Source organism: Setaria viridis, chromosome 9, assembly GCF_005286985.2.
Source record: "Setaria viridis chromosome 9, Setaria_viridis_v4.0, whole genome shotgun sequence".
Lineage (NCBI taxonomy): Eukaryota > Viridiplantae > Streptophyta > Magnoliopsida > Poales > Poaceae > Setaria > Setaria viridis.
This window is the reverse complement of record NC_048271.2, coordinates 42,993,711-43,021,650: the sequence shown is the minus strand read 5'-3', so window position 1 is coordinate 43,021,650 and position 27,940 is coordinate 42,993,711. Positions and strand designations below refer to the sequence as shown.

Below are 27,940 nucleotides of genomic sequence, written 5' to 3'. Positions count from 1 at the left end.
ACTACAAAATTCGAAATCAGATGTGTGGTTTACAACATGTGAAAGTTAACATCTAAAAATGTTGCAACAAATGAGAAGCTGACATGTCATTGTTGAATGCAACAGAGTCATGCCAAAGAACCATGTCAATTTATTAGTTTCCCAAGTTTCACCCACTTTCTGTTGGCGTTGCCAAATTTCTGGGGGGCACACGTCTGGTGTGAATCCAAAAATGTTTGCCAAAATTTACAAGACAACTAAAATTTGTTTCAAAATGCTAGGATAGTAATCCAAACCTACCTCAACCCACATGGCCACATGGAGTGATGGAGAACAAATGGCTATTTCAACATTTCAGTTTCTTGTAAACTTCTATGAAGCAAAACAATGTCAACAATGTGGTACCCTGTTGGAGTCTCTCTAATTTCCCCTATATCTTTTCTTCTGCATAGTAAAAGACCGAAACATAGACATTATTCCAACATGATGATACCATGAAGGAAAAAAATGATGACCTTACTCAAAAGAAAAAAAATGACTATGGGGCTTTATTAGGCTAGTCCCAGTGCAAGGTTTCATTGCACTGTTTTCAAGGATGCCACATCATCATTTGAGATGTATTCTCATGAATGAAATAGGGAGTCCCAGTGCACAGTTTCATTTCACGATTTCATAGGATGCCCATAACATTTAATTGTGAGGCATGTGATTGGATATGGTTAGATGAGATGAAACTCTATAGCCCCCAATGCAAGTTTCAATAGGTTTCATAGTCTTGGAAACAATGTATACACAGTTTCATCCTGATGAAACTCCTTCCCTCTCTCACTTCATAACTACCATGCCATATCATCACATATGCTGATGTGTCACCGTATTTAATGTGCATGAAACCTCTATGAAACTCCCACTGGGATTAGCCTTCAGGTTGTAAGAAGATCCATACGCACACTTGCACAAGTGGGAGGCAATGCGGGTAGGTTCATGAAATTTTAGAAGATTTTTATATCAAAGGCTAGACTCGCAGACACGATTTGCAAGTGGCATGCCTTTTTAGGAATGTTTTCCGAATGTAAGCAAGACCTCAGAAGTCCACCCTTTCCACCTGTCCATCCATGTTGTGGCGATGATCATGACGATGAGGACCAGGGGTCCCCGGTTCGGTCATCCGGCTTCCAGCCTACTCTTTTCTTTGCTTTGACTCTCACAGACAGCACCACCAAATCCAATGATGCAAGAAAACAATAGGCCACAGACACCAACTCATCCTAGAAAAAAAACTGGTTGTAGCAAAAATAATAGATAAAATAAAGAGCCATAGGGGAAAACAAAAGGAAAGATAATGAGACCTAGCCTCAGTTTGCAAGCAAGCACTCCAAGCACCTCTCTCTCGACTCCAAAAGAAAATCATAAAAAAAGACTATATTAACACATAGTGATGTTTGTGCATAAATCCAAGTTATTAACCGTGAAGTTATCGACAAATATTGCTAGTGCATGATTTTGTAAATTTCTCTCACATAAACAAGACATAAAAAGGGAAACTAGCTAGGACAAATTGAGCATGAAAACAAAAAAAATCCAACTCGAGGAGGTAGGAAAACTTGCAAAGGAAGAAAGAGAAAAACTGGACGCAAAACACCAATTATGGAAACAAGGAGATGAAACAAAGCGATGCAAGAGCCTAAAACTGGAGAGGCGTGCCAAGCGAAGCCGAGCAAGCAACAACACGCACTGCAGCAACCCCTAGCTTGGCCTGAGGCTACAGGCTGTGCCGGAGGAGCAAGAGCAAGCAAGCAAAGCAACTGCGCAAGAGAGCGCAGAGCACCAAACTCCCCCTCGTCTCCACTCCACTACATACAACAAGGTGGCTCACTCCACTTCTCCCCCCTCGGCCCCTCCCTCACAAGACACAGCAGCAGCTTCCAACAATTCCATTCCCAACTCCACCTTTTTCCTCCGTCCCCCCCTGTTCGTTCCTCCCACCCCAACCCTCCCAGCCCATTTGAAATCGCACCAAAACCCCCCGACCCGGAGGCGAGTCCTCTCCACGGCGGCTCCCCCCCCCGAAGGCAGCATCCCGGCTCGCCCGCGTAGATCCCCCCATTTCCTCGATCCCGCCTCGCGGGGGCGGCTCCGGTTCCCCGGTCGCCGGCGGCCAGATTCGGGATCCGCCGGGAAGCCCGGCCTGATACGGAGGCGAGAGGTGCTGTTGGTTTCCTGACCTCAATCTCGATTCCTGATCGGTTTGTTGGGGAGTTTGGGGGGCGGTGCGGCGGCGGCGGCGGGTCGTGGCATGGGGCTGCTGCGCCGGGGCATTTCCTCGAGCAGGCGGGGGGCGGCGGCCTAAGATGCGAGGGCGGCTGGCCCGGGGATTGGGGCACCGGGTGGGGGACCGCGTCTCGCCGTGCGGCGGCGTCTGCCTGCTCATGCTGCCGGGCGCCCGGGGCCCTCGGCGACGGGCATTGGAGCGCGCTCTCCCTGCGGGGTGCTGAGCCGCGGCGACCGCAGCAGCAGCCGCGCGCCGGCCGGCCATGGGCAACAGCACGTCCCGGGTCGTCGGCTGCTTCGCGCCGGCCGACAAGGCCGGCGTCGACCTCGACTTCCTCGAGCCGCTCGACGAAGGGCTCGGACACTCCTTCTGCTACGTCCGCCCGGGCGCGGCCGCAGACTCCCCCGCCATCACGCCCTCCAACTCCGAGCGATACACGCTCGACTCCAGCGTCATGGACTCGGAGACCCGCAGCGGCTCCTTCCGCCAGGAGGCCGCCGAGGACCTGGCTGCTGCCGCCGCCGCGGCGGCGGCTGCCGGGCTGCAGCGGCCCAGCAGGAGCTTCGGCGAGACCACCTTCCGGACCATATCGGGGGCCTCGGTCAGCGCTAATGCGTCCTCTGCCAGGACGGGCAACCTCAGCGTCTCCCTTGCAGGCGAGGTGCAGGAGCCCGCTGCCGCGTTTGAGAGCACAGCCTCCTTCGCCGCCGTGCCCTTGCAGCCAGTGCCGCGAGGGTCAGGGCCGCTCAATACCTTCTTGTCGGGGCCGCTGGAGAGAGGATTTGCGTCTGGGCCGCTGGACAAAGGCGCTGCCGGGTTCATGTCGGGGCCATTGGACAAGGGGGTCTTCATGTCAGGCCCTATCGATGGTGGCAACAGAAGCAACTTCTCAGCACCTCTTTCGTATGGTCGGAGGAAAGCTGGCCTAGGACATCTTGTACATAGGATTAGCAGACCCATGAAAACCGCATTGTCGAGAACATTTAGCAGGAACTCGCAAAATCCAGGCTGGGTTCACAAGTTTCTGTTGCATTCCATGGCTCAGCTGCCCTGGGCAAGGGATGCAAAGTCCAGATCAGAAGGCTCACAGAATGGGTTGGAAGCTGGGCTACCGGAACCTGAGTATAATGTGACAAGGAACCTGCAGTGGGCTCATGGAAAGGCAGGGGAAGATAGGGTTCATGTTGTTCTGTCCGAAGAGCAAGGATGGCTTTTCATTGGAATTTATGATGGTTTCAGTGGCCCTGATGCACCTGACTTTCTGATGAGCAACCTATACAAGGCCATTGATAAAGAACTGGAAGGACTGCTCTGGGTTTATGAAGAAAGCTCTGAAAGGAGCGATCATGTATCTACTCATGAAGAGGGTGAACCAGTCGCTACTTCTATGGACGCTCCTCATGGTGATGGCAGTCAGTTCCAGATTGACAGTGGGAAACAAGAACAACTTGGTAATGTTGAAAAACGTAATGTGTCAGCAGAAAAGGATTGTGATGACAGTGCCTTGCAAGTTCAGCCAAATTGTACCAGTAGTGAACAGAAAGATTTGGCTACACAAGTTTCAAGCAGTCAGGAGTTGGGCGCTGATGAGATAGTTGAGGAAACGGCTGAAGCTGATCTGGGAAATGATCTCCAAAGTAGAGAGTCTCACAACTCAAACAGAGGTCTCTCAAGTACAGATTTAAACATTAGCTGTAGCTGTATGGCAGAGAATAGTGCCTATTGTGATCAACATGGCAGATTCTTGAAAGAAAACAGAAAGAGCAAGCGTCTTTTTGAGCTACTTGAGATGGAATTGTTGGAAGATCATAACAGAAGTGTGTCTAAGGCATCACCAGAGGGAAGGAAAACCCAGAACTTGCATAATACGCTTGCAGGCACTACAGAAGGAAGCTCCAGAAATGCAGCAGAGATCTCCAGGTGTTCATTGGCAGCAACAGGAGAATGCTATGAGGATTCTGAGGATCTTGGAAGTTCAAGGCATGCTGATAGTGTACTTGGCATTGATCCCAAAGAGTGTAGTGGGTGTTCAATTTCGACATCTTCATCAGGGCACAAGCAAACTACAAGAAGATTTTTATTTGGATCAAAGTTGAGGAAGATGTACAAAAAGCAAAAGTTGTTGCAGAAGAAGTTTTTCCCATGGAACTATGATTGGCACAGAGATCAACCTCATGTTGAGGAAAGCATTATTCAACCTTCGGAAGTCATAAGGAGATGCAAGTCAGGACCAGTGGAGCATGATGCTGTATTGAGGGCAATGTCACGGGCACTTGAAACAACCGAGGAAGCATACATGGAAATAGTGGAAAGGGAGCTTGATCGACATCCGGAGCTTGCATTGATGGGCTCATGTGTCCTTGTAATGTTGATGAAGGACCAGGATGTGTATGTCATGAATCTTGGGGATAGCCGAGTTATCTTGGCACAGGACAATGATCAGTATAACTGCTCAAGTTTCTTAAAAGGAGATTTACGACATCGAAACAGGTCAAGGGAGTCGCTGGTTCGTGTCGAGCTTGATAGGATATCAGAAGAGTCCCCTATGCATAATCCTAACAGCCACCTAAGTAGCAATACAAAAGCTAAGGAACTCTCAATATGCAGATTGAAAATGAGAGCAGTGCAATTGTCAACTGACCATAGCACAAGTATTGAGGAGGTAACAACTCTGTCAAATAAATTTTCCTTGTTTTCACTCCTTATTGGCACCTGTTGTCCTATTCAGATTTGATCTTTGAGTTCTTCATGTATCAATAATGCACATTTTAGCAGTTCTTTTTATCATCTTTCTGTATTCCCTTAAGGATGTGGCAAGATGAATACTAGTATACTTCTAGTCGTGCAGTTTACTTTATACAGTCTGTATAACAATGATGCTACAATATGTAGTCTCCTGATGAGATGACTGTGGCAGGGCATTTGATAGTCTTACACCTCTTCAAAATCCAAAGATTTAACTTGATTCTGCAAAATCATGATATTATTGGTTTTGAAAGGTATTTCTAAGTTTTTCAGTTAAAAATTAGCAATTGGAAAAGTTATTTAGAAAATAACATGATGATGCTCATGCTCTTATATATGCTTTTGTGGTTTCTAGATACTATTCTTTCAGTTGGTTAGCAAGATCCAAACTCACCATCTACCTTGAACTGTTTCAACTACTGGTTTGGCCTATCATCATCATATGTTAAAAATGGATTGATTCTAGACTTGGCTTCTTGCTCAAAACTTGTGTGTGTAAATACATGCAAATCACTGTGTGCGTATCTCCTGAACTGCATCCAGGTAGAGTCTGACTTTCCGAGTTATTCATAGTTGTTGAGTCCTTCGAGTTGTCACAAGCTGATTGATTGAGATTACTCACTAATTTAGCTATGCTGACATTGCCAAATAGGTTCCTTAAAAACAAAAAATAATGTGATTACAATATTTCCATCTGTCCTATATACCAAATTTCTATCAGATAGAACTAAATTACATCGTTGAACATCAGTATACCTTGCTAGTTACACAGTTGTTGAGTAGATCCTTCACAAGAGGTCTACATACCACAAACTAGTTTATTTCCTTGTAAGCTTGCAGACCGCAGGTGTAGTGTTAACTATCATTTAGTACCGCAGGCAATCGTTTGCATACCTTCCAAATTCATTTTTTTTTTCTGAACTGGACATTGCCGCAGAGAAATGGGCCCCAAGTATTAGTTTTTTCTTTAGCTGCCAGGTTCCACATCATTATTATTTTAGCATCTAGAGAACCTATTGTTCACCAGTTTGATATGCGACCTGATATTGCCTGATTGTTAGATTTATTGGTGCATTTTGATGTACTTTGAATCCTGTGTTTTACATCTGCAGTATTTAGTTGGAAGGGTGTCTTATTGGTGCTGTATCAAGCATATTTTATCTACTTGAAATGCCTTTAAATGAAGTCAGCTTTGTTTTTGTGGCTAGGTATTAGTAGAATATATGACTATTTTTCCCCAATATTTTTCTTCATTCTTTCTAAGAACAAATCCTTCAGCGTTTCATCCAGTCGTGTTTAGCATTTCTTGCTAATTTAACATGCCATTTCAAATTGCATTGCTAATCTGGTTAACATTCCACCTTGAACTTTATTACACTAGTGACTACTGATTACAATTTGTTTAACCAGTCTCAGTTTATTTTGTGATGACGCTTTTCAGGAAGTCTTGCGGATTAAGGCAGAACATCCTGATGATCCTCAAGCTATCTTTAATGATAGAGTGAAGGGGCAATTGAAGGTTACTAGAGCATTTGGTGCCGGCTTTCTAAAGAAGGTAACTTCATAGAACTTATGCCTATGGTTGATAGTTTATATAACCTCGCTATATCAAACAACCATGTCAATAGTCTTTCACTTTTTCTTATAAGGTGTGATGTTATGCCCGAACCACATCATATGAATCGTTTCTGTGCTTGTTACAATAAATGACAGGAAATGGGTATGTATTTGTTCGTAGTTTGATCTAATTGAAACAGTAAATGGCTTCATTTCCTTGGTTCTTGTACTAGAACCACAAGGAAAAGAGTGAGCTAAAGGCTCCATTTCGTTATGCATTGAAACTGCTACATACTGGTTCATATGATGGTAGCACATGTGCACCTGTAGTCCCTAAGTTTTTACTTTCAAGGTGGTGGACCTTCCATCATTGCCTTGATAACCTGAAAACAGCAAAAAGGCTAGGTCTGCAGGTTAAATAATTCAAGATGAACACATCTTATATGTAAATAATGGTCGTAGTGATTCTTTTTAACTTTTATTAACTAAACTCCAAATGAAAATCTCATAGATATATGATAATCTCATTACTTTCAGGTGGCAACCTAAGTTTGTTCTGTTGCAACAGAATCTTCTATTGTTTAAATGGTTGTCTTTTTTGCATATTGCAGCCAAAATATAACGAGGCACTGCTTCAAATGTTCCGCGTCGACTATGTTGGCACATCACCGTATATCAGCTGCAACCCTGCTGTACTTCACCATCGTCTCTGCACAAATGATCGATTTCTTGTACTGTCATCAGATGGATTGTATCAATATTTCAGCAATGATGAGGTAGTTTCGCATGTTTCGTGGTTCATGGAAAATGTACCAGAGGGAGACCCTGCGCAATACCTTGTAGCTGAACTTCTATGTCGTGCAGCCAAAAAGAATGGTCAGTTCTTCCTTCATACATTTTAACCTGTACCAATTTAGTTCAGATGACACTACTAGGGTTTATGGTTCAAGATTAATGAACTATTGAACTGTGCTAATGAATTATATATTCTATTTTTATCTAGCCATCAGATATTATATATGTTAACAGTTTACTCTCATCTCGATGTTAGCATGGTAAAGTTTTCCTTATGCTTCGTGAATGTCTTGTTGATTTCCTGGATATAATTCATGAGAAAGTGTTTGGCACTCACAGTAGTCTCTCTAAATAGTAAATACAATGTGCTGTTCCAGGGGCCTGTTAATATATTAAGGGCATTAGAGGCTTTACAGAATGTTTCGGAGTGGTGAATTTTGGATGCAGCCACCTGATCTAATCACAGTCCAATTTACCTCTTTTTTCCTACTCTATTGTTCACATCTGGGTTTTAAGAAAAAATCTTCCGGAGTTTCTGATCTAAATGCTGTCTTAGTTATTTCTAAGGCCTGTCACTTTTTTCCCTTGGCTTGAATATAGGATATCTATTGTGTCTAGGATTTGACATGTAGAAAATTATGGGAGAATTTTTAAATCTTGGATTATTAATTGCAAACAAAAAAATGTGTTTGTGGAGAACTTCTGGCAACTAAGCTTTTTTTGGGTGTTGAATAACACATGCAGGGATGGATTTTCATGAGTTACTGGATATTCCCCAGGGTGATCGTCGGAAATACCATGATGATGTTTCTGTTATGGTAATCTCACTTGAAGGAAGAATATGGCGATCTTCTGGATGACTGTTGAAACATGACCTGGTCTGTTCCTTGCAGTCTCACTTAGCGTAGTAAATTATCAATTAGGAAAGGCGCCAATGCTTGCTGTCTTTATTTTTCAACTATGTTCAAATTTTAGTCTGGCAATCCATGTGCCTTTTCTGTCTTCAACGATTCGTGCTGTGCATGCTTGGCCAGTCCGAATTGACGTATACAGGTTTTCTCTTTTGTTATTAGGAAAAAAAAAAGGTTCTTTGGGGGCAGATTCCATCTCCAGTCTCCTTTGAACGTTTGCTTTTGTGTTGTAGGTTTTATTATTTTTGTGTTTGTTATTTTTTTGGTCCTTTGCTAAGAAGGACCATTCTTTTCTAAGATGGGATACGGGTGATGGGTTTGCGGATCGATGTGAAGCAAATATGCACTATATCTGAAACTGGTAGGCTTTACAAAGCAGTATGTTTTGTAATAGATTATTTTGGGGGCATAGGGTTTGGAGGTTGTATCGAAGAGCAGAGTGTCGGTCACTTGTGCGGTGTCTGTTGTCTTACTTTGCCTATTAGATCTGTGCTTGGTAAGGTTAGATCCTTTTCGATGCTGAGTGAAGCATAGAAAATGTGCCCAGGGCACTATGAGCAGTTGACAGACTTGTTGGCAGTTTGTCGCCTCACGACTCAAGTTTGTTCAGCTGATCATATCCTGATCACCTTGCCTTTTATGTTTATCCTCCTTTTTGAGGAGCTGTTGGTGGGTGGCCGTTGTGGCATGGTAGTGGTTATTACAATCAGAAGGTTGAACAGGAGCTAAAGGTTTCTGAGGAATCTGGTGGTGATACCATCTCATGGGGAGTTGGGAACGGGAGGGGCATCAGGTATCAACCTCAACTGTGAGATAGTGACGGTATTGTCCCGAATATGGAATATATGCTGTGGGTGTGGCCGAACTTCCTCCGGCCATTTTTCTCAGGAGTATTTCGCTGCCGGATTCTCCATGGAAATATGCTCCAGATATGCTGCAGGTTCACATTCGAGGTTGAAGTTTCTGGGAGGTACCTTTGTTGGGGAATTGGGGTTGTATTGTAGGAGTATCTAGTTTTTGTTTGAAAAAAACACAGATCGTGTAGATTTTTCAGGATGCCCATTCCATTCATGAGCACATAGAATCACTCACTAGGGAGAATCAGTTTGTTCATCATGCCCTATATTTAGCAGAACAAAAACGGTGAAACCATAAGAACCAGTAAATCCAGCAGAATTCTATTGTGAACCGATACATGTGATGTTCATGCTTCCAGTTTTATACTACGCATCAAGGATGATGGATTCCGGAACCAAATAAGATAACAGCTCTTGGTACCTGAACTCAAAATGAGATCAGCATAGGCTGAGTTCAGAGTTGGCGTCACTAGTTTCTTCTTGGCGATCACGCAGCCTGATTGGTCGCTTGTCGTGGTGCATTTGTTAATGGACTCAAATATTCGTTGTTGACAAATTAGGCGATCCGATTAATCTATTTGCGACGGTATTGGTTGGACAACTTGTATACGGAACTAAACTCGTCGACCAATCATCATCATTTCTTCAACGAATTCACACCCCTAGACGGACGGATGTTGTTGTCACGGCTCACACAAATCCGTTGGTTCATAAGCTGAATAGATGAACTCAGCGTGGACCGGTGATGAAACCTTCTGTCGGCCTTCCATTGCGAGAAGAAAAGGAAAAAAACCTTAACCCGTGTGTATGTATCCAAAGCATATACGATTATACACTGATTCCCATTGCCATTTGATATCTGAAGATGGAATGGAACTACCAAAAATGCACGATTGCAAGTCAGATAAGAAGCTTCCGATGAGCACGTCAGAGGATGGCGCATCCGTTGCCGGCGGGCCGCTCGTCGTAGCACACGACGGCGCCTGGGAAGGGAGCCACCGGGACCGGAGCTGGTGCTGGTGGGCAGCAGGCGCTGCAGCCTGCGCAGCACGTCGGCGGCGGCGGCAGCTTGGCGGCCTCGTCGGGCTTCTTGGCCGGATTGCTGTCGGGCTTCTTCTCCTCCTCCGGACCGACGCTGAGGACGTGCGCCTCGAAGCCGGCCTTGCGCAGCGCCTTGGCCACGCGCACCACGTCCACCGCCCCCACCACCGTCAGCGTCCCCTTGTCGCCGTCCACCGCCATCGACTTCACCCCTGCCGCCGCCGGCCCACATCATCAGACATTCAGACTATACGAGTATACATACGACGCAGCCAATGCAGCACTGGTTGTGCATTGCAACTAATTGCACGCGAATTCATGTGTATAAATGGTATATGAACATGATACACACATACCGCAGAACTTGGCGACGGTGTTCATGGCGCGGGTGGCCTTGCACTCGTCGCCGACGATGTCCACCTTGAGCACAATCTTCTGCGATCAGAGGAGCCACATGGATCATTCGGGAGAGCTTTCTAGTGACGATTAGTTTGATGCAATGGATTGGTGGAGAACATCGGCCGAGGATTTAGATGACAATAATACAAACCTTGGAGTCGGGCATGGCGAATTGAGGAGGAATATCGGTCGAGCACGTACGCCAACGACGACGGAGGAAGAAGAGAAAGACGGAGGCTTAACAGTTCTTGTTTAATAAAAGTCGGGCTCCGCAATGGCGCGTTATTAGGAGCTAGTCAGACATGGCGGATGCGAAATGGTTTCCCTCCGATATGATCCTCTCGTCTCTAGTTGCAGGCATGATTTGATTGCGCAAAGGTCAACGACGAACTCCGCAGGAGCCAGGAGGCGCATTCTGCAGCTTGATTGGATGGCTAGAAGAAATCAAATGAACATTCCTTATTTAATTTCGTATTGCACGTTTACAAATCACATATTAGAAAAACATGCATTGCTGTCGTTTTGGACAGGTAATGCTTCTCTCAAGGGTGTCCATCATCATGGCATTTTGATTGTTCTTTCACAGCACGCTTTTTTCCCCCCAAGAACTTGCCTGGGCAAGCATTCCACAGCTTGCTTGGACACATGAATTCCAGGGCAAACAATAATTCTGTTCTCGTGGTGACAGAACATTTCCGGAGAAGGAGAAGAAAAGAAAAAAGAACACAACTATACACAAGTATAATCAATTGTAGAGAAAAAAGATTAGGGAGGGAATTTGGTAAAAAAAAAGTATAGGCAGGCGCTTGCAAAACGAAATTGCCGGTAACAAGAGCAACTTCAATGGTCTCCAAAAACTCCTTCTCCAAAATTATCTACTATTCCCCAAAATCATATCAGCCCACAGCAGATTCCAATAATAAACTCCCCAATACAAACCACATCAGCATGCGTGGACCCCACGGTTAATAGAAAAATAAAAAACAGTCCATCCATTCTTATCCTCAACCGCAGCTCCTCCTCGTCTTGCCCACGATTCCACGCGCACGAACCGAGACAAGCGGTAGCGGTGGCGGTGGCTCCTGTGCAGCCCTACACACACCACCAGGCCACCATGTGCGGCATCAACAGTGGGGCTCCGCCCACCGCATGAGACAGCAGCAGCTTGGACCCATCACCACGCGCGGCGGCGACTACTCCGCCCCCCACGCGAGGCCATAGCGACACCTCACGCCCGCTCCGATCACCACGCGAGGCCGCAGCAGCTCAGGCCACGAGAAAGAAGAAGCAAGCAAGCGGCAAGCGAGCGAGCAAGCAATCACAGCATGCCACAGTTGCAGCGGTACTCGCGGGTGCTGCAGGTCTTGGCATGCCCCTTGAGGTTGGTCTGGATGGCATAGCGCTTGCTGCAGCCCGGGCAGCAGTGCTCGCAGGTGGGGTGGAGGCATTCGCGTGTGAAGGAGCAGCTCGGGGGGTGATTGGGGAGGAGAGGGATCCGCGGAAATATGCGGAGCGAGGTACGCGGGATATGAGTTTGCGAAACTTTGCGATGATTCTTGGGGAGCTGTTGGAGGCCGAATTTTTTTTCCTTAATTAAGGTATTAAATTACTTAAGGTATTAGGGTAATTTAAGGGAGCTTTTGGAGTTGCTTTAATTAACTCATTAGTCATAACCATAGGAGCCTCCCCACTTTCTGCAATCCTAGCCGTCCGTGTCAATGTGGACAGTCCAGATTCACCAAAGTTTTCTCTCGTTTATAAACCCACAGCAAAATTCTCTTGTTCCCCTCTCGTCCACAGTCCACGCCGCTCTCCAAATCCCAAAACCCTAGCCCATCCCCCTCCGCCGCCGCCGCCGCCACCACCGCCGCAGACGCCATGGGTGGAAGAGGAGGAGGAGGCGGGCGCAAGCCCCGCAACTTCGCGACGTTCCGCCTCTTCCCGCGCGCCGGCGCCGCCGACCCCAACGACCGCGTCTTCGTCCGCGTCGACAACAACGACTACACCGTCCCCGGCTTCGCCGACGAGGACCCCTTCGACCCCTCCCTGTCCGACCCCACCGCCGACGCCGGCCACCTCCACTCCTCCGCCTCCGGGCCCCTCCCGGAGCACGTCCGCCGGGAGATCCTCGAGCTCGGCCTCCCCGACGACGGCTACAACTACCTCTCCCACCTCCGCGAGCTCCGCCCCGCCGCCGCTTCGTCCTTCGTACCCAGCTCCACCGCCCGCCCCGAGCCCCTCCCGCTCGATGTCAAGGTCGCTCTCTTCCCTCTAAAGCCTGTCCCGCGCTTTCTGCTATTGGAGTGCCTAATGTTTGTCTCTGTGTGCAGGCGTATGATGCAAGCAGGGTACGGGTTGGTCCCAGTGAAGGTGAATTGGACGAGGGGAGGACGATGTGCAAGGTGGCAGCTAAGACGGCGCCGGTGAGGCGGATCGAGAAGGCCGTCGACCCTGATGTTGCGAGGTTGCTTGATGAGAGCGATATGTCGCATGCCGGGTCGGAGGATGAGGGGCTGGAGGAGGATTTTGTCATCGTGGCTAACCGTGCTGAGGGAGAGGAGTTGGAGGAGGAAGAAGAAGATGAAGAGGTGGAATATGAGAATGGTGTGTTCAGTGATGTGGACGAGGAGTTCGATTTTGAAGAGGATGATCCAAAGCCAAGAGTGAGACGATTGCTGGATGAACAATTTGATCTGGTGAGCTTACTTGACTTGATAAAGTTTTACATTCGTTCTGTTAACATTGGAAAAAAAGTATTCGGGAGGCTGTGGGAGAGAATATGCACATAATAATTAAGTTATCCAATTCCTACCTTTATTACACAGAACAAAATGAAATTTCACACACCACACAGCTTTATTATGTTAATGCGAAGCATTTTTTGTTGTTGCAATTGCACCCCTGCTTTTATGGAAGAATCAGTGTTGTTTTGTTATGCAATACCATGCCTAATTGTTAATAAGATATAACTAAACTATTTACCCTTTGTATTGTGCTAGAAGATACCTGCAGAACCTGTGTAACTTGTTACTTACATCTTTGTTCAGTTTATTTGAGCATTTCATAGATATTGTCCACACTAGAAGGAGAACATGGCTGCTGCAAGTGAAACATGAAATGATACTAATCTAAGTTAACATACATGATGCCTCATCAACTACTGCTGTTTATGACATTTATAGTATAATCCACTGTGCAAAGCTTTTTTAACTTTTGTTACAAATGCTATGCTATAACTTCTACTTCTCGTAATGAATTTTCAGCTTGCTTTGGAAGAATATGGAGACAGTGATGATGATGACAAAGATGTTAAAGATGGGGAGTATGAACTGCCAAGTGAGGTTATAGATGAACTCAAATTGTTCCACAGTCAGAACGTATGTGTTGATGAAGAATACAGAACACCAGCAGATTTCGTTCGTAGAAAACTGGACTCGAGCACAGCAGATGAGGTGGATGAATCTGCTCATGTGATAAAAAAATGTGCTGAGTATGCTGAAAAGTATTTAAATGAAACCGCAGAAGAAGAGGAGGTTGTACTTGTTTCAGAAAGCAGTGATGAATCTGAACTTTGGGACTGTGAGACCATTGTTTCCACATTCTCTAACCTTGATAACCATCCTGGAAAAATTAAAACTCCAGGAATCCCTAAAAGGCGGCTCCCTAGAGTTTTCCCTGGAGAAACTGCTACAACAAATGATATCATCAAGCTTCATGGGAAAGAGAAACTGCCAGTAGAATATCTACCACAAAGGAAAAGAGGCGGCGAAAAGGAGAAGAAAGTAAAGCCTGCAGAAGTCTCAGTTGCTGATAAATTTAAAAAAGGATCCGAGAAGGAAACGAAGGAGGAAAAGAAAGCAAGAAAGGTATAAAGGACTACTTTGGTTTTAGGTTTTTGATGGAGTTATGACTATATATTATGTTTGATTAGCTAATGGAAAATGAAAAGTAAAGATAAGCATGTTAATATTGTTTCACTTTCTTCTTCACCAGGCTTTAGCTGTCCAATCATATGCCATGTTGTGCCTGTGAACTAGTTTTATTTTGTAGTCGCTTCACAGATATGCATTGACTTGTGATTAATAGGTTTTAGTAATGTCAACTGTGGTAAAACAATTGCATAATTGCATATCAGTTATCAATGCCATTGGTAAGGAGAAAATGTCTAATATATCAGTAGTCTTGAAGTATCGATGGTGTTTAAAAAATTAAACTGCATGTGTACCAAAATGACAGTTAGGTTATTTGTACTGCATTTTGATCTACAATGTGGCCTAGTTGATTTAGTCATCATGCAATGCTTCCCTTTGTCAAGTGATCTGTAAAATCTACATGACAGTATAGATCAATTATATCTTTTTCTAAGAAAAAAGCTGCTGAAATATATTTTTTCCATAATCCTTACATTCTTGGCTTCTGGCCTACTCTACCTTTAGGCAGCAGTGAAAGAAGAGAAGAGAGAAGCACGGATCGCAAAGAAGGAGCTCAAAGGCTTGTATAAATCGGAAACACAGAAGGCTCAGAAAGTTGCTGCTGTCACAGGACCATCATCCATACGGCTAATGTAAGTCATCATTTCGATTCTCATTTTGAATCATGTGAACTGAATAGATATCTGATGGTTATGTTGTCATCTTGTGTCCAGATTGATGTGGATTTAGATTTTTTTATTCTACTATAAGTTTTGGGATATCTATAGAGCACAAACTTTAGCTTGGTGAAACGTCGAAATCACCTTGGACTGATTTAGATTAACATGTGAAATTAAATTGATATACCTATTTACGGATTTTTAAATGACTGTAACAGGTGATGGTCGATCTGTGGCACATTTCCTGATGAAGTCATTCCTGAAATCCCAAAGATCATCAGAAGAAAGAAAGCAAGCTACAAAAGATTCATTATACCAGGTCATCTTGTGCCATGCTTGTGGTTTTTGTTGACAAGATAACCGGTGCATAGTTCGTGCCTTTGATTTGTATAATCTGTTGCATTATAAAGCTTTCCATCTTCTGAAACACGGTACTTGTTATGCAAAACAAGAGGCATTGTAGTAGTACTACTATGAAGTTAATTGAATGAGAAGAATAGTTTTGTGAGCTTATGCAAAAGTTTTGCAAGAAATTTAGAAGAGGCATTGTAGCAATACTATGAAGTTAACTGAATGAGAAGAATAGTTTTGTGAGCTTATGCGAGGTTTATGCAAGAAATGGATACCCGTCTGGCGGAAACATGGATTTATACTGCAGCTTAGGCTGCTACCATCACCTGATATACCTCTAATTGTGCATAAAAAAAAACATCCAAAAATATGGATTTATAGAGCATGCAAGCATCTTCCCTCTCGTTCTCCCATCGCTCCTGCCCCGTTGCCATTAATATAATTTTATCAGATCAGCGAGGGATTATACTAAAATAAATTATTTTGTTTTGGTTCATCAGTGAACCTTCATAGATTATTACCGACTACTTGGGTGGCATGGAACAACTCAGTGGTATCAACTTCCCCTTTTGTAAGTAATAAAAGGAAAGTAAGTAATAAAAGGAACGCACAGTGCGATTTCTTACTCTCCTGGGTTTCTAAAACCGGCTCATTTTTCATCTTTAGCATTCAATTCAAAGTGGTTTTGTCATGTGGACTGTGATTTTGATGACCGAGATGGCTATCTCATCTCTTCTCTTTCCCTATCTTCTCCTCCGGTGAGTATAGATGGCCATATGGGCTGCCCGGTCCTAGCCTAGCACAACACAGGCTGACTAGGCCCGCCCGAAGGTATTTTCGTGTCAAGTCGGGCCGGCACTGCGTGTTGAACTGTCAGTCCAGGCCCGGCACTACGGCCTTTTTATCATGTTGGGCTGGTCCGATGGCACGGCTAGCACTATCGTGTTAGTGTCGGGCGAGGCACTACAAACAAATAGGAAGAAATCGAATCAAGATGCAAAAATCAAGAAATTCATCACAGGAATCACCAAAATCCATGAATTCATCACATTAATGTACGCACAAATCAAATCAATCATGCAAAAATTCATCGGAAGTGAATCTCCGACGGCAGGCGCGGCTCCTGGCGGCGACCCCCCGGCGTGAGTCCTGGCCGTGGCAGCCCCTAGCGTGAGCCTCGGCCGAGCCCCCCATGGCAGCAGCGGTCCTCGTTGCGAGTCCCGACCGCCTCCCGCTAGCCTCCTAGCGGCAGATCCAAGCCGCACCCCCACGCTGGTAGCGGCGGCCCTGGCGACGGGTCTCGGTTGCGCCCCCGTGTCGGTAGTGGCGGCTCCCAGCGGCGTCCCCCGATGCGGCGTGCCGGTAGCGGGGCCCAGCGGCAGCTCCTAGCCGCGCCCCTTGCCAGCTACGACCGGCGCGCCTCCCAGCGGCGGGTGCGGCGACCGGCCGCTGGCGCGGCTCGCTGCAGGGAAGGGGGGGCGGCGGTGGAGGCGTGAGCAGGGGTTGGAGGGGCGACTGGTGGAGGTGGATTATGGGGAAGTGGAGGAATGAAAGGATAATATTAGGATTTTTTCTTGATATATATGTATGAGCCAGGGGCTACTAGTAGGTTGTCAAGCCGACGTCGTGACGGCCCATACCAGCCAAAAAACCGTGTCGTGCTCGGGCTGGTCCGGCGTGTCGAGGTTGCATCCCAGGCACTGGCCCGACCATAGGGCCGGGTCAGCCTGGGCACCACTGCCCTCGTGACGGGCCGTGTTAGGGCTTGGCCTCGGGCCGCCCAGCGGGCCTGGCCCATCTGGCCATCTATGCCGGTGAGCTCCTCCTGGCCACCCCGCGCCGTCCGTGTGCTGCGCCGCCGCCCGTCCTACCGCTGCGTGCCGTCCCGCTGTGCCGGCGCACCACGCGCACGCGGGCCACGCTGCGGCGCTGTGCAATGTCACGGGCGAGGCCGACCGCACGACACCGCGCTCCACCTCCTCCTCCGCCGCGCTCGACGCTTAGTGCACCCACGCGGTGGCCGTGTCGCTCAAGGGGCTCAAGGGCGAGGGCGATGCCGGCGTTGACGAAGCCACATGCCGCCGCTGTGAGGACGACGACCCGCAGCCCCTGCCCCTGCCGTGGCTGCCCGCGAACGTCCCCATCCCCACGCTCCCCGCTGCCTGTACTCGACCGCAAGCTAACACCCGCATATGGGATTGGGAATCAAATTCTAGTAAATTGAGCGTCACCTTAGGCCCAAAGTTGAGGCGAAAGATGCCCCCGTAGGTGAGGAAGAGGTCATACAAAGGAACGAAGAACGCCCGGCCTACGGCCGCGTTGATCGATCCCACCACCTGCGGAATCTCTGGCCCGCCGCGCGCCGCGCCAGCGCCCGCCAGACTCGTGAGCAGCGCGGCGGCGAGCTCCCCCGGCGGCCCCAGCTTGGACAGCCTCCCCACGAGAGGAGCAATCCATCTGAAACCCCAAATTTCAACGCAGGGCCTTGGACGGTGAACTCGCCGGACGCAATGCGCGCGGCCAGCTCGACTTGACGCCGCCTCTGCTCCTCAAGGGCCGGGTCGGAGCCGGATCCGGGACCGCCACCAGAGGAAACTGCAGGAGGGGAACTCGTGGGACGAGCGCTTCTTTGGCTCCGGTGATGCTGTCCCCGTGCCGCCGACCACACTGGACCTCGCCGTTGCAGGCGCCGAGCTGCCGTGGGCGGACGAGAGGAGGGAGCCCGCGCCGTCGTCGAGACGCCGAGATGCGGGGGCAATTGCAGGGGCGGAGCAGCTGGCGAGCGTGGAGGCTGGGGCGGAGTGGCCGGCGAGAGCGTGGTGCTGGAGGCAGAGCATGGGGCCGGCGATGCGACACCATGGGAGAGAACATGCGTGAGAGAGGGAGAGAGATCCAGGACCCAGGAGAGAAGAGATGACGTGGCCATCCCGGTCATCAAAACCACTGTCCACGTGGCAAAACCACTTTGAATTGAATGCCAAAGGAAAAAAATGAGCCGGTTTTAGAAATCCAAGGTTAAATAAACGATTTTACAGTTCAGGGATTATCCGGACTATGCTAATATGTTGTAATTTGGACTTTTTCCTAATTTGAAATCTCACGAAAGAAACTATGACCAAAGAGTTCACAAGAACCAGTAGTTCCTGACATGCACATGTCTAAGCCATGGTAAGTGGGGGTGTTTGGATACGAGGTGTTAAACTTTAACAGTGTCACATCGGATGTTCGGATGCTAATTAGGAGAACTAAACATGAACTAATTATAAAACTAATTGCAGAACCCTGTGCTAATTCACGAGACGAATCTATTAAGCCTAATTAATCCATCATTAGCAATTGGTTACTGTAGCACCACATTGTCAAATCATGGACTAATTAGGCTTAATAGATTCGTCTCGCGAATTACACTCCATCTGTGCAATTAGTTTTGTAATTAGCCTATGTTTAATACTCCTAATTAGCATCCAAATATCCGATGTGACAGGTGTTAAACTTTAACACATGGTTGCCAAACAGCCTAACTAAGACTCACTAACAGACCCCTCCAATGATGTGTCAAAAGAAATATACGAACGGCGCCGAAGCATGCCATACCGTGATGACCTACGGGATACCGTTACCGTACGGCGGCGGAACACACGCAAAGCCTTCCCAAAGCTGATCTCAGGCCGCATGACGCTCTCCCTGTACACGAGAAGAGCGGCGCAACTCTGGCCGACGCTCACGTTGCGCCACACCTTGTTCCGGACGCTGTAGGCGATGATCCCATGTTCATGCTGGATGAATATCTCCTCGCCCTCGTGGACGCCCTCCACGACCTCCACGGCGGCGGCCGCAGCGAACCACCTCGGCCAGTCTGACCTCGGCGGCAGACGGATGCTATCCAGCCGGACCGTCTCTCTGAACCTCCAGCTTCGGGTGTCGGAATAGTCATCCAGCACCCACACCTCCAGCGCCACGGGCGGCTGCTGGGTGAGGGCCAGGACGCAGAGCTTGCCGCCGGGCACGACGCGCGACCGTGCCGTCGCCGGGTCCAGCCCCGGGCGCTCCGGTGCCGCCATGACCCAGAACTTCTCCTGCGCCGTGTCGAACACGAGCAGCGCCACCTTTCCGGAGCCCGCCGGCTGCACCAACCAGTGCAAGTTGCCGTGCAAGCTGACGGAGTGATCCCTTTCACCCATCATGGAGAGGGAGGAAGGAAGGGGAACCTCCCGCCAGGCGGTGCCGTCGCCGACGGCGAGGATCCGGGCCGTGATCGGGGCCACCAGGTCGCGGTGACGCGGCACGGCCACGTCGGAGCAGTGGAGGAGGTGGAAGCGCCCTGTCGCCGGATGGGCGTAGCCGCCGATGATCCGGCCTTCACCGGCGGGGGCGGAGACGACGGCGCAGGCGTTCGTGAGCGGGTTCCAGAGCATGTAGTCGGCGCCGGCACCGGCACCGGGTTGCGGCTCCCGCGGGAAGACGCGTGTGCAAAGGACTCCGTCCCAAGAGCGGAAGGCCTCGGCAGCGATGGTCATGTCGTCGAGGGAGACGGCCCGGGGGCACGGCCCCCTCTTGTGGCTGTGGACGTCGGGGTGCCAGCGGCCGCGGAAGAAGTCGAACCGGACGATGTAGACGGGGCGCCGCTCGTCGTCGACTTCGAGTGATCTGTTTTTCTCGGTGATCGCGGTGACGGCGGCCGGGCGCTTGGCGAAGAGGCGGTCGGCGCTCGGGCTGGAGGCGATGGCGTTCCAGGCCCTGCACACGGCGCGGAAACAACCGATGGAGCGGCGCGGCAGGCGGGCGAGGATGTCGGCGAGCACGTCGTCCGGCAGCAGGAACGGCCCGTGCGCAGCCATGATGGGAGCCGGCGGCCGGGAGCCCGGGACTGCTTTTCTTGCGACTTCGATCGAGTTATAGTATAAGCATTAAGCACGTTTTCGTTCGTTCTGCTATGGGTTTTCGTCTTTTAAGAAGCGAAAGAAGAACGTGGATACCAGTTCCAGTTGTAGTTTATAACGATCTCTACTTCTCTAGCTTCTCCAATGAGAAATTTGGAAGATGTGTGAGTTCTTGCAGTTGCCGATAGATGAAATTTATTTCTCGTAGTAGTTCTTACAATCTTGGCCTCTGCCCCTTCTGTCTTTAGGCACGAGTAAAATATGCACGGAAAGCAAACTAGAGCTCAAAGGCCTGTATAAAGCGGAAGAACAGAAGGCTCGTAAAGTTGCTGCTGTCACAGCACCATCTTTCCATATGGCTAATGTAAAAGGTTATCATTTTTTTTATTCTTATTTGCATCTTGTGAACTGAATAGATATCAAGGGGTAGGCCTGTTACCCAACAAGTAACCAAAACTCACTCCAATCTGATGCTCATGTTGTCTCCTGATAACCTCCTCTTTCGCTGCCTCCATCGATCTTCTGAGCAGGCACCGCGATTTTTCACTCGTTGCCGTGCCTGCGCTCGACCTCGACCCTAAACCCCAACCATGCCGTCGCCGGCCACGGACGACGAGGCCACGGGCGTGACGATAGAGGAGGAATTCGGTGAGAAGGGGCACGGGGGAGCTAGGTCTTCGGCGGGCACTGCTGCTGCTGCTGCGGCGGCTGAAGAGGACCGCGGGGAGGCGAGGCCGCCAGCGGGTCCCACCTGCTGCATCTGTATGGAGCCCTGGACCTGCAACGACGCGCACCGCAGCTGGTGAGTGAGAGGGGCGGGCACTACTGTACTACTACCTTGTTTTGTGCCGCCGCTTCGCAAAACAAAATAGAGAAATCATTACAACTCATGAGTGCGTATTTGGTGCACTAGAACTTGAATAAGCTCCACATCATGGATCTGCATAACACGACTAGCAATAATCACATGAAGTTCAGTGGTTGCAAAGGGTGCAGATAGATAGAGCTTGGGTTTTGGGGGTGCTGGGGAGATGAATGTGTGCAATCAGAGAGTGAAGGGAGGCAGTTGCCCCTAAGTACATTTGTGTGTGTGTGTGTGTGTGTGTGTGTGTGTGTGTGTGTGTGTGTGTGTGTGTGTGTGTGTGTGAGTCCTTTTCTTGATAATGTGTACAGACTGTAATACTGAAATCGATCAAAATCCATAACTGCCCCTGGTAGTTAGGTCAGATCACTTTGATGATCAGATCAGTCAGCTGTTTGCTCCTGCTATTTCTTGATATATACCGGTTCCTGTTCTCTTTTATATGCATTGCATAGCATGTGTTGCAACGAGGGCATTGGTGAGAATTTGGGTCCATCAAGCGTCATCTATTTATCTACTATGATGCAGCTGTATTCCCTGTGGGCATGTGTACGGCAGATCATGCTTGGAGAGGTGGCTTCATCGTTGCGGTGAATCAAGTGCAAAGGTACCATGCATGATTTGTATGAGCAAAATTCATGTTAAATATGTTTCATAACTCAAATATATGTTCACGAGATTTCTTCATTTTATTTATTTATGTCTATCATTCTTCGCAGTGCCCTCGGTGCGGTGAGCAATTTGCACAGAAGCACATTATCAACCTATATGCACAAGGAAATCTGTGGGATGGTTGCTGCCATTTTCAGGTCTGTTTCTTTCCTCCAGTGTACTCCGGTTGAAGTTAGATCGTGATTGCTGCTCCCCCTTAAGCCCACATGGAATTAATCTGCTTTCAAGTTACATGCTCATAATTGTAACAAACTTCTTTTCCCTCTTAATGAAATGCGTGCATAGCATGTTTCTACCCAAAAAAAGAAGAAGCATGCTCGATTTTCTTTCTATATGAAGATGAAAAAAGGTTGTACAGTTTATTCTTATTTCTGTCTTTTGTTAGCAATCAAACATCTAAGGTGAAGATCTTAGCATTGAAACGAACCAGGCAGGAAAGCTGCCTTTTACATTAAAAAAGAAGAATACACCCAGACTGGGCACAACAACAAACAGCAGAACAACAATACTGGCCGGTTGGATTGGGACATCAACATAGCTGCACAACTCAACTCGAAACACCAACTCCGGTTGGATTAAGACATCAACACGGCTGCACAACTCAACTCAACTCCACCCAACTCACCACACTGCACCACCACAACCCGGGAGAATAGCCGACAAGTGACACTCATCGCAAGTGCCGTCATTCCTGACGATGTCCCACGCCAACCGGGACACGCCAACCAGCCGCTGCCATGCAGAATTCGCCGCCGTAGTTCGCTGCAAGCCATGTAGCTACCACGATTGTTCCACCATGCCACCGTCATCTTCAGGCCACACACACGATCGTCGATCTCCCAACCACGGTTTTGCGTTGGCAGAAGTCAGAAGAGGAGCCCACCACACCTCACCGAAGAAGCCACCACCATGCAGGACCCCTCGCCGAAGTACCGTTGTTGCACCTTACACGTCAAAACAACAGAAGTACTACACCGGGTCCTGAACCTCCAAGGCAACGCAGAACGCATTGGGGCCTCACCACATCTACCACCGCACACCACTCCTCGGATTCTCCTTGGACACACCACTTCTCGGACACACCGCCTTAAAGCGCACGGGAGCCTCGCCTCTCCCACCGTTGGACTCTCCGAGGATCCAGGTTTGCTTCGCCATCAGGGGTGACTTGGTACCACCGAGCCGCTCCAGAAACTTCACCTTCGCCTTCCCGTCACCGGGATCACAGCTGCACCACACATGCGGACTCAAATCTTCCAGTGAGCATGGGCCCTCCGCTCCTCTTCGCTGACATGGTCCCTTCCCGCACCTCCTCACTCGCAGCCACGACGCCTCGGTCACCACCACCACGCATGCGGCCACTCCAATGCACTCTGCCGCCATCTCCGCCACGCCTGCACCGCAAAGATGGCCCCATGCTACCAACCACACCTCCATGGTGCCGTTGGCACACCATTGCGCAGGCCGGTGCCAGCCATACCACCATGGTGTCGCTGGCGAGACTCGCGCGAACCACCCTTGGCTGTGCTACCACAACGCCTCCAAGCCGCGCAGAGCCGCATCCTCGAGGTGCCGCCATAGAAGATCTTAGCATTGGAAACATGCAAGGCTAATTAATTGTGCATTCGTTTAGAAAAAAAAAGAAAAAGAAAAAAGTAAACAGTATCATGTCTTAGCTTTATGTTGATTGTGGATCGGAGCGCATCCCACAATTGCTTCTTATACTCAATGGACCAGGAACTGCAAGCATGGCCTGATTCTGCTGTTGCCAAGGTGGTAGCACGGTTTGATGAACTAGAAAAGAGAATGACGCAACTTGAGTCCGGAGTTGATCGTAGTGACAAGCTCTTGGTGTTCAGTCACGTAGCTGAGAATGTAGTGACTAGAATTAGAACTGAATTTGTGTCAATGAAGGAGCAGATGAAAAAGTTGATGGAAGAGCATGCCAAGCTGATGGATCTGATAGGATTCATGGAGGAAAACTGTACTAAACTGTGGGACTGGATCCCGTTCCAGCCTGGTAGCTAACGTTGTGCTGCGCGTGCAAGTTCGCCTGCCTTACTCAACATATATGGACGCGAGAGCTGGCCACTTTCACTGTAAAAAAAAATTTGTAGGGGCATTCCGATTTTTTCTAGGGCGGGTGAAAATATTACCCGCTCCTATGGAAGGAGCGGGGCTACTCCCCTGAGAAAACATTTGCAGGGGCGGGTCCCCATTTTCAGGGCGAGCGATGGGGTGACCTGCCCCTGAACTCACCATTTTCAGGGATGGGTCACCCCAACACCCGTCCCTGGAAATAGATCCCATTTTTAGAGGTGGGTGATGGCATCATCCGCTCCGAAAATAATTTTTAGGAGCGGGTGATGATATAGCTCACCCCTAAAAATGGTTCCGTGAAAATAAATTCATAACTTTTTCATATGACCTCAGTACCACACGGGGCACGGCGGCCAGTGGCGCGGCTCCACGCAGGGGGGGCACCAGCCGGCGGGGCGTGATGTGGGGAGCTCGCGGGGGCGCGCAAGGCCACCGGCCGGTGGCGGCATGGTGGCGCATGGGGCCGGTGGCTCGCAGCGGCGTGGCTCCACGCAGGGGCCGTCGGCCAGCGGGGGCGCGGCTCCCCGTGGGAGCTCACGGCGGCGCACGGGGCCGGTGACCGCCGGCCAGCTGGGACGCAGCTCAATAGCTATTTTCTTATTTTTTTTCTTTTTCTTTTTTTTTGTTTTTAATCGATTGCGAGGGGTGGATGAGAGGTGACCCGCGCCTGAAAATGGCACTTGCAGTGGCGGGTCACCCCCTCATCCACCCCTGGAAATAGCATTTACAGGTGCGGGTCACCCTCTCACCTGCCTTTGGAAATGCTTTACAGGGGCGGACAGTTACTCGTTCATGCAAACAGCTATTCATAGCTGTGAAAAGTAGGAGCGGGTCACGCACCCACCCTTAGAAATCCCTTTTCAACCGCTCCTAAAAAGTATTTTTGCAGTAGTGTTTTGTACTTCTTTGGTATACTTGTCGTCGACAAGACGAAGACATCTGTTGGACCAGCTAAGTCATCTGTTATGTAAAGGTGTTAAGGAAGGACCTTCCGTTGACATGGATGTCGACGCTGATCTTCTCAAGTCAAATACTATTTGTATGCATAGTATTTTGGAGTTTTAAAAATACCGTGGCTTTACCAAATATTTGGTTTTGGGAAACTCGAACTCTATATTTGAAAACCGTAGTATTTGTAAGCTACATTCTCTTTGGAGTTTAAAGAATTGTATCCCATGCCTCTTTTTTCCTAACCCGCGGTATCATACTAACCTTTCTCGTCGAGAAGCCCTTCCTCTGTCAGCTTGGGGATCTTAAGGTTCATGGCTAAGCACGCCACCGACGCCGACGTCGAAGGGCCACCACGTGCACACCTCGGGGACGAGCCACTTCTCCTTGGGCTCCAGGTGCGGTTGCCATGCCGCGGCTATCTGCTGATGTATCATCTCTCTTCTAGTTCTACCTGTTCACCTCATGAAAAAAGTGTTTGAGCCGAGCCACGAGAATCGAAATGCTATGCTAAAAACGACGAAAGCTACAGCTCACTCAGAGCCTCATACTGCTACTCATGCAGTGCATGACTATGTCCGGACCCATGCTGTCTTTACCGCATGGCAGTGGTCTGGTGGAGTCGTAGCCGATGCATATAAACATGTAAAAAGTTGGATATATGTAGAAACTAAATTGCACAAATGCCCGTGTTGCTACGGATCCTACACGTTCTTAAGTCAATCCACTGGTGAAAAAAATTCATACAGAACGGGCTATTCTTTGTGAAATTGAGTGTGCATCTTCTTGAAAGCTTCGGAGTTGATAGCTTGCACTTGCTCTTCAACACGTAGTTTCCATCAATTATTCATGTCAGTACGATATTGGGGAGCTGAGCGCCTGAGCCTAAGCAGCTCGCAACTCAACAACAAGTGTAACCAAACCAAAAGAACCCTCTAGCTCTCTAATGCGCTATTCTTCCAAGCCAGTAAAATAATCCAACTCAAATCCCGTCCAAGCCCACGCCCTGCTTTCCAGGGCACTGCGGCTCACCACGTCCTCCTGTGTCCCGTGCTAGGCTGCCCTGTCTTAACTTCGCCACTCTCGGAAGGCTCCAAACACCTCCGTCGCTCACTCCCGCTTCTAGCACGTAGCCAATTCGATGCTGCACGTGCCCTGCACTCCCCGACTGCTCGCTCGCTCACTCGCATGCTAGGGCGTTGGCACGACAGTGGGAGTGGCATCACACATCTGTCCATGCCCCCCAACAGTGCGCCCGTACCATCACTACTACATCTTCTCCATCAAGCAGCTCAACACACTAGGCGCGGCCGCTGTGTTGGCCTTCTCCACCATAGTCCCTCTCTCAAAGATCGCCATCGCGGTACTCCTTCTTCCCTACCTCCTCACCCTCACCAGGTCACTTTCCTGCAACGTCCGGGCAAGCCCAACCTAGATGCACCTATCTTCCCAGGCCACGACAGGCGGCTCCGCCTCGCGGTGCGCACCGGTTGGCTTCGAGCTGGGGACACGATAGGCATCGCTGCCGCAGCCCCATACACATTCCTCCTCTCCACGCAGGTGTTCACCGAGGGCATCCCAGCGGCATGGCTGGGCATGTTCTCGCTCCCTATTAGGGCTGCGGTGCAGCGTCCGAGTAGCTGCAATTGGAGCTGTAGGAACACGACGAGCTCGAGCAGCCCACCCGTGGCGCCAAGATGGGTGGTGGCCGCGACTAAGAGCAACAGTCTAGTGACGATGATCATCAGTAGCAAACTCTAGAAGGCTGGGTGCATCTAGATACTGGTTGGACGGGGAGGGTGGGAGGGACGGGCGTGCCTGTCGGCACTGCATTTTGAGTCAGGAGCGGTGGATGGAGACCGACTAAGAGAGGGAGTAAAATGCAATGGCAAGTCGTGCCTGCAGCACAGACGGGTGGGACAGAGGTGTGCTGAGGATTTTAGGATTGAGATTTAATTATTTAAAAAGTGAGGTACCTTTTTGTAAAACATCCATGATGGTCAAAGAAACACTTGACCGTTTATTTAATATTATTAGGTGTAGATATCGATTATTTTAATGGATCTGAAAACAAATTTGCTGATCAACCATAGACAAATAGAACACCACTGCAAACATATGTAGTAAGTATGTAGCGAACATGGCCCCAAATAGGCCATTAGTTTGTGATTTTAGTGATTAATGCGACAACACAATCATCAGAACTAACAAAGTGTTGAGAACATGTATTCAAGGCATTCTAGGTCCTAAGGAAGCAACCACAATCAAAGACGCATCGAATCATTCGGTGAGTCCAAGGCCTTGCCACCGAATCAGTCCACAGCTTAGAAGGAAGCATCGGATGTTCCGATGCCTCAAGTCAAGGGCGTCGGAGGAAGCACCGGAGCATTTGGTACGCTGCATCGAAGCTAAGTCAAAGCTGACCATCGGATGATCCGATGGCCTGTATTCTAGAAGCATCAGATGAATCTCTGGAGGAGGGGCATGAAGACTTGAAGCACCGGATGATCCGATGCTATGGGTCGGTGGGGCATCGGATGAGGCATATTTATTTCAGAAACTTCCAGAGAGATTTTGGTGTGGGAAGCATCAGCACCGGATGATCCGATGGGTGCCAGAGGGACCATCAGATCACTTGATGGATTGAGTAGGTGACTGGATCAGTGTGGGATCTGGGCGTGAGGAGGCAACGGCTAGTAGCACCGGATGCTCCGATGCTACCTAAAAACATACTATCGGAACATCCGATGGTACACTTTAACTAGCCGTTGGAGCAAGGGCTCTTTGAGTCCTTTGGCTATTTATACCCCCTCCACTCACCCATTTGGAGTTGCTGGAAGGTGCAGGAATCCATTGGAGATCAAGACTCATCAAGAAGATATCCAAGCCACAAAAAGTGCTTAAGTGATTATTCTAAGGCTTAGCACAAGTTTAGGAGAGTGATTAGTGCTAGGATAGGCTTGGAGAAAGGGAGAGTGCAAGG

The 27,940-nt window shown here is 48.8% G+C and overlaps 3 protein-coding genes across 4 annotated transcripts; 2 read left to right on the top strand and 1 right to left on the bottom strand.

Annotated features, from left to right (window-relative positions):
• Positions 1-1,739: 1,739 nt before the first annotated feature.
• Positions 1,740-8,447, top strand: LOC117835102 (protein phosphatase 2C 32). Of its 2 annotated transcripts, XM_034714464.2 has the most exons (4): positions 1,754-4,913; positions 6,438-6,551; positions 7,165-7,429; positions 8,093-8,447. In XM_034714464.2, exons 1-4 carry the CDS (start codon positions 2,514-2,516, stop codon positions 8,206-8,208), a joined length of 2,895 nt encoding a protein of 964 aa, XP_034570355.1. In that variant the 5' UTR covers positions 1,754-2,513; the 3' UTR covers positions 8,209-8,447. The 2 variants fall into 2 exon arrangements, with proteins under 2 accessions (XP_034570356.1, XP_034570355.1); XM_034714465.2 differs by lacking the exons at positions 6,438-6,551; positions 7,165-7,429; positions 8,093-8,447 and adding an exon at positions 5,352-5,524 and having other exon boundaries at positions 1,740-4,913.
• A 1,138-nt stretch (positions 8,448-9,585) lies between these two features.
• LOC117835104 (heavy metal-associated isoprenylated plant protein 2) lies at positions 9,586-11,846 on the bottom strand. Its single transcript, XM_034714469.2, has 3 exons — positions 10,708-11,846; positions 10,514-10,592; positions 9,586-10,369 (listed from the first exon to the last, which is right to left on the bottom strand). The coding sequence occupies exons 1-3, from the start codon at positions 10,720-10,722 to the stop codon at positions 10,044-10,046; spliced, it is 420 nt and encodes a 139-aa protein (XP_034570360.1). The 5' UTR covers positions 10,723-11,846; the 3' UTR covers positions 9,586-10,043.
• A 500-nt stretch (positions 11,847-12,346) lies between these two features.
• Positions 12,347-15,746, top strand: LOC117835103 (uncharacterized). The gene is made up of 5 exons (XM_034714467.2): positions 12,347-12,812; positions 12,887-13,252; positions 13,820-14,422; positions 14,993-15,120; positions 15,366-15,746. The coding sequence occupies exons 1-5, from the start codon at positions 12,435-12,437 to the stop codon at positions 15,367-15,369; spliced, it is 1,479 nt and encodes a 492-aa protein (XP_034570358.1). The 5' UTR covers positions 12,347-12,434; the 3' UTR covers positions 15,370-15,746.
• The last annotated feature ends 12,194 nt before the right edge of the window (positions 15,747-27,940 follow it).